General features: G+C 48.3%; 1 protein-coding gene across 1 annotated transcript in view; it reads right to left on the bottom strand.

The window, feature by feature from the left end:
• Positions 1–401: 401 nt before the first annotated feature.
• Positions 402–6000, bottom strand: part of slc8a4a (solute carrier family 8 member 4a) — a 49210-nt gene continuing 43611 nt past the window's right edge. The window contains exons 5-9 of the mRNA XM_036524095.1: positions 5451–5557; positions 4257–4381; positions 3363–3462; positions 2605–2877; positions 402–2141 (exon numbers count right to left, since the gene is read on the bottom strand). Of these exons, the coding sequence (XP_036379988.1) occupies positions 1762–2141; positions 2605–2877; positions 3363–3462; positions 4257–4381; positions 5451–5557 (985 nt within the window). The 3' untranslated portion in view covers positions 402–1761. The remainder of the gene's footprint in view (positions 2142–2604; positions 2878–3362; positions 3463–4256; positions 4382–5450; positions 5558–6000) is intronic.

Below are 6000 nucleotides of genomic sequence, written 5' to 3'. Positions count from 1 at the left end.
AACCTGGCTCTTTTTTTGGAATGTGTTTTGTCTGCATGCAAGGTCCTTAGAAGCCCTTTAGGAGGCTCCACTGGGAGGTGGAAGAATTCCCCCCCATGCTCAGAGAAGGGCATCCCAGTGTCCGCAAGTTCCAGGGTGTGGCACTCGCCTGCTCTGTGTACGTCGGGTTCAGGTTTTCCATGGGCTGTCACATTATGACAGGAACACTGGGGTGTGATGCCTGCAGGTGCTCTCTGTACAACACACACACACACACACACACACACACACACACACACCTGCACATACACCCATAAACATATGAGCACTGAGCACAGACACACACACATACCCATACAAACACACACACACCCATACGTGCATACACCCATACACACACACCTATACACACATACAAACATACACAAACACACGCACTGTTGCATGCACACTCAAATACAATTTCTTCCATATATTATATTGAGCAGATAATACATATATTTAAATAATTAACACCTTCATCATAATCATGACCACCTTCATCACCGTCTTTCACTGATTCCATTTGTGGGAGAGTCCTTCCTTCAGAGATCATCCTAAACTCAAGCACTGCATCATTCAAATTCTGCACCCCATATGACTGCAGCTGTGTGCTTTCCTCCAGTTCTCTGTGTAAAGTCCACTCAGTTAAAAGGGCTTTTCTCTGAGCACTGGGTCATCTCCTTCAACTCCTTCATGGGGCATTCTGCTCCATCTGCGTTTCAGTCAGTTTCTCTCCCATCCTTCTCAGTGCATTCTCTGTTCATAGTCACACCATAATATTTTTATAAAATTTTTATATCATTTTTTGATTCCACAATAACAAGACTAGCACATGACATTGACGAAAAAATGGCTATATAAGAGTTTGGGGGTGGGGGAGGTGGGGATGTCAGGTTTGGAAGAAATTTCAAGCCTCTTCCTGTTGTCTCATGGCTAGGAGTGGCTGTCTGGAGGACGGATATTAGCAAGCAGGGGGAAGGAAGCTGAGCTTGAGCCTGGGGGAGGAGGGTCAGAAGGTTGGGGGATTACCCAGAAGTCTGTGGGGGGAAGCTTTGTGAATCACGGTATGCCCCCTAGTGGGGGTATTACTCCACTGGTACAAGGGCAGGAAGGTGAGAGGAAGACACCAGAATTTACAGAGAGTACACGGAAGAAAGACACTGCAAGGCAGTGTCCACTCAGGTGACATATTACAAGTCCAGGTGTGGACAGTGTCCAAAAACCCATGAGAGAATATCCCCACCTGCTCGTCTCCTTAGAGAGGAGAAACCAGTTTTCTGATGACCCCGGGGGCCCATTCTTGGGAGAGGGAATGGGGGTTAGAGTCCACATTAATTTTGATGGGAGAACAATGCTCATTTCAAACAAAAAAATACAGAAACACTTCTTTAAAAGTCATAGTTACACACACGCTAAGAATTCCCAAACATAATAAAACAAGCAGAACTACTGACCAATCCTGTCAGCGTTGGGGGTGGGGTGAGGGTCAGAGTGGTGCTGGGGGATACTTAGGTGATCGAGGCCGTGGGCTGGGCAGGTATTCGGGTGGGCAGGGCAGTTGTTTGGGTATGTGGGGACTGGTGTGGGACAACATAAGAGGATGGAGGAGGGAGGAGGAGGAGGAGTTAAGGAACATGGGGGGGGGTGTCTATGGAAGCAGTCTTGGGTGTTTTTCTTTCCCAGAGGCCCGGCGTTAGGCCTGACTCTCAGATGACGGGGGCAGGCGGGCTCCGGCCTCTCTCAGAACCCCGGGACGTGGCAGTAGGCCTCCAGCGAGGCCAGCAGGATGTAGATGAGCCAGAGCGAGAAGAAGAGGAGGGAGGTCAGGACCTTGGTGGAGCGTGGGCCGCCCAGCTCCCCGCCCGCCACCGATGCCCGGCGGCGGTAAAGCAGCACCAGCACGCACACCAGCGCCAGGATGGTGAAGAGGGTGACGGAGAAGGCCAGCGAGCCCGGGTCCACGCGGAACTTTTTCCCCTTGCTTCGCCAGTACACCGCTGCGATGGTCCACGCCACGCCGATGCCCAGGAACACGTTGACCGCGTTGCTGCCCGTCACGTTGCCGATGGACGCGTCAGCATACTGGTCCTGGATGGCCGCCACCTTGCTGGCAAACGTGTCTGAGGGAAAGAACGAGGAGGGAGAGAGGGAGAGAGACAGAGAGATGATGAGAGAGGGGGAGAGAGAGAGGGGGAGAGAGATGGACAGAAAGTGGGAGAGAGAAATAATGAGAGAGATGGGAGAGGAGGGAAGGAAGAACAGAGGAATGAGAGAGGATGGAGGCAACATTGCATAAGTCCCATCATGCTAATGAAGTCAGTTTGAATCATTTGTATTATCTGAATCCTGATGGAGAGAGAGAGGGGGACCCAGCCGGTACAGATAGAGGCATGACTGGTTGCTTTGACAATATGCATGACAATATATACTTCTTATGTCATGCCAACAAAGCATTTAAGCTGAACTGAGAGATAGACAAAAGAGAAGAGGGAGAGACAGAGAGAGAGAGAGAGAGAGAGAGAGAGAGAGAGAGAGAGAGAGAGAGAGAATGGGAGAGAGAATGGGAGAGAGAGAGCAAGAGACCTGGTACTGAAGTGCCGAGGGCCACAAACACCACGGCGGTGACGGAGTCCTTGAGGCCGATGGTGCAGCCAAAGTGGGACGCTAAGTCACCGGTGACGGCGGTCAGCACACCGATGAGGGAGATGGACACCATGAAGCAGGCCCAGCCATTCCAGTACTCAGTGGGCGGCACGAAGGCGAACAGAACCTTCCAGAACACCGTCAGGAAGTGCATGATGTAGTCAAAGCAGGAGGGCAGGCGCTCCTCCCCACTCTCCTCCTCATCGTCGTCACCTGGGGGGTCAGACATGATGTACGTGAGTCTTCTAGCCGCAGGAAGGAGAAGGGTGGGGCGGAGCAGAGAGGATCATGGGTACAAAGCCAAGGTGAGCCATGTGTTTGAGATATGAAAGCTCACTGATGTAGGAGCTCAGCAGCCCAGGTCAGTACACACTGTGTCAGGTGTATCTATGACAGCACTGATGAACTGAATACACACTGTGAGACAGGTGTACCTGTGCTCAAAACTCACCTCTTCAAGCTGTATCTCTAGTCTACCCTCCTCTCTATCTATCCTTATTTTCTATTTTAGTTTATCTAGTTTAGCACTTAACCCAGTATTTTACTGACCTCTTGCAGTACTTTTGGATAACTACTCTTAGCATAGTGATGCACTTATTTGGAAGTCACTCTGGGTAAGGGCGTCTGCTAAATGATGTAATGTAATGTAATGCACTGACAAACTTGAACACACACTGTGACCTGAAGAACAGGTGTACCTGCACTGACTGTCACAGCACTGACAAACTGCTCCCTCCAGCTGCTGCTGCCCACCACCAGAGCCAGGTTAGTCTTCTTAATCAGCTTATCCACGGTGTTCTGCAAACACATATGAATACTGTTAGCACACCATACATGCATGCATCAAACACACGTGCATGCACACATATTTTATAAGGGAGGGTTCTGTGTCATAATGGGGGGCCTTATTGGTTGGGTCTCTGTCATAACAACCCCCAATTTCCTTTTCATTTTTGTTTTGCTTTCAATCACACACCAAACACACACAGGTTAGGCCTTTTCCCATCACAGCCAGCATAGCTGACATTGACCTGGGGCAAGAGAATAGGCTCCTGACAGCCCCACACGCACCCCATACATGAACTAAAACCTAAAGATGCGCCAATGCACCACACAAACCATACACATGTGTGCACAAATGCATAATGGCCAGGATAGTGCTGTTGCAAACGCAATTCTTTTTCTATAAAAATCCATCTGGATATGGCTAGTCCAATGCTGCTTTGAGTAAAAACTATGGTCCCCTTTTTGTTCTGCAAAGGCAAGATGTGTCACCCTGTGCTCCTGCTGGAGTCCGCTGTGATAGGCAGCCAGGTGCACAGCCACACCCCCGGATTATTCTGTCTGCAACGCGTGTGTTTGTGACTGGTTTTTTTTTAGCAGGACAAAAAGAACGGCCCCTGTAAGCCTGTCTGGGCCCTACGCCCCGGCAGGCGGAGCTCTGACCCTGTCTGGCCGTCTGTGCTTTCCACGCTGTCTCTGCAGCAAGCACGGCGCATAATTTCAGAATCGAATAACAGAGCTGTGACCTCGCTGTGCTGCCACCAGTCCATACCACTGCAGGGAGCGCAGAGGGTGACCTTGTCCTTTACCTTAAACTCGTAGGACTCCTCTATCACCACCTCCAGCCTGGTGTGCTCCCCCAGACTAGGGCAGCCCATCTTGGCCACCTCCTCTTCCTCAGCTCCCACCACTGGCTTGTTCTCATTGGAGTCTCCTGGGAGAGGGGGTGGGGGAAAGGGCGGGGTTTGTGCAAATCAGCTGCAGGCAGGATACAGCACGGCTTTGAATATCTGATGTTCTCCTGTTTTGGCACACAGTTTTGCAATATAATAACACTAATAATATAATAATGATATTTTCTGCTTTATTAATAATATTATTAAAATAATACATTTTCTGAATAGATGCTCTGCTGGACTGAGTGGGACAGTATTTGCATAAGAAACAACCCGGTAAAGAACCCCTTTGATATTTTAATTCCAAAAACCTTGAAATTCCATTCTTTTTTATTCACTGGCAGTGCGAGAGAGATCATACGCACCATAAAGAACTTTAGATTAGGGGGGACAGAGAGTGTGGAAAGGGGGGGGAGTAGGTGAGAGAGCTAATTTAGTGTTACATACGATGACTAGAAAGCGTTTAATAAAATTGGACAGTGGTAAAATAATTGAAGAGGGCAGGGGAGACACGTTGCACTGGAGCGGTAACGTCAGTGCACTGGCTGTGTAATTAGTGTGCAGTAAGCTGGAGTTGCCTGCAGATAAAACGCTGACTGCAGCACATTCTGCTTAAACCAATAACCTTCTGTTCTAACCAGATTCTCTCCGGCTGAATTTTGCAATAAACATAAGAACATTTATCTACATACTGTGAAATACAGTTTATCGTCCGTAGTCAATTATATCCAAACATATGTTCCCTTAAATGCATGTGTGTGCATGCTAAATTACTGTTGTCACTACGATTCCCCACTTCCATTTTGCTTGGCCTGTTGTGCATCTCGCTGCTTGTCAGCTTCACGCTCACAGGTTCCCCCACACTCTGTGGGTTTGCTGAATGCAGCTGAGACACGGCATGCTGGGGGAAGCAGACGCTTGACCTGTTTTCATCACCATGCCGCCACATTTTGTGGCCGCGGTGGCGCGGCGATGTTGAGAGAATTTTAGAGTGACACTCATTACCTCCAATTCTTTCCTTCTTTCCTGCCTCATTCAATAGCTGTAAATTTGGGATTACCCCCCTCCTCCCCATATACACATACATGTGCATACACACACACACACCATGTTTCTGTCCAATCTCGAGCAGCACGGGTTCTCCCAGCTCGATGGTGAAGGTCTTGTTCTTCTCGTACTCCTCATCGTCAATGATTTTTATCTCAATCATCTTCCTGTAAAGTGAAAGAGGAAGAGAGAGGGAGAGAGACAATTTAACAAGCCTGTTATTTAAAACTTTTAAGGGCAGGATTACTTATAAACGCGCCAAATGCAAATATGACCACAAAACCGTAAAACCATAGAAAAGCAAACATAAAAATAACAAAAAAACATCTTTTTGGAACATTTTGGAACATCAGTAGTCCCACAACAACAAGGCTCTCTGCTCATTGAATTGTCAACAATCAAAAACAGCAAACCCCCACTGGACTACCCAATTACTTCAAAAGAAACACATATCTGGGACACCTAGTGGCCCTCACAGTTCTACAGTGGAAATGTGTTTAGCTCTGAACGTCAAAACGCCGTCCTACAAACAGGCCACGTTAACCAAGGGCTCATATTCACAAAAATGGAGACCATTTCCTTTCGAATGCATAGTAAAGCATCTGCATGA

This window comes from Megalops cyprinoides, chromosome 3, assembly GCF_013368585.1.
Source record: "Megalops cyprinoides isolate fMegCyp1 chromosome 3, fMegCyp1.pri, whole genome shotgun sequence".
NCBI classification, from domain to species: Eukaryota; Metazoa; Chordata; class Actinopteri; order Elopiformes; family Megalopidae; genus Megalops; species Megalops cyprinoides.
Note: the sequence above shows the minus strand (reverse complement) of the source record. Positions and strands in the feature narration are given on the sequence as shown.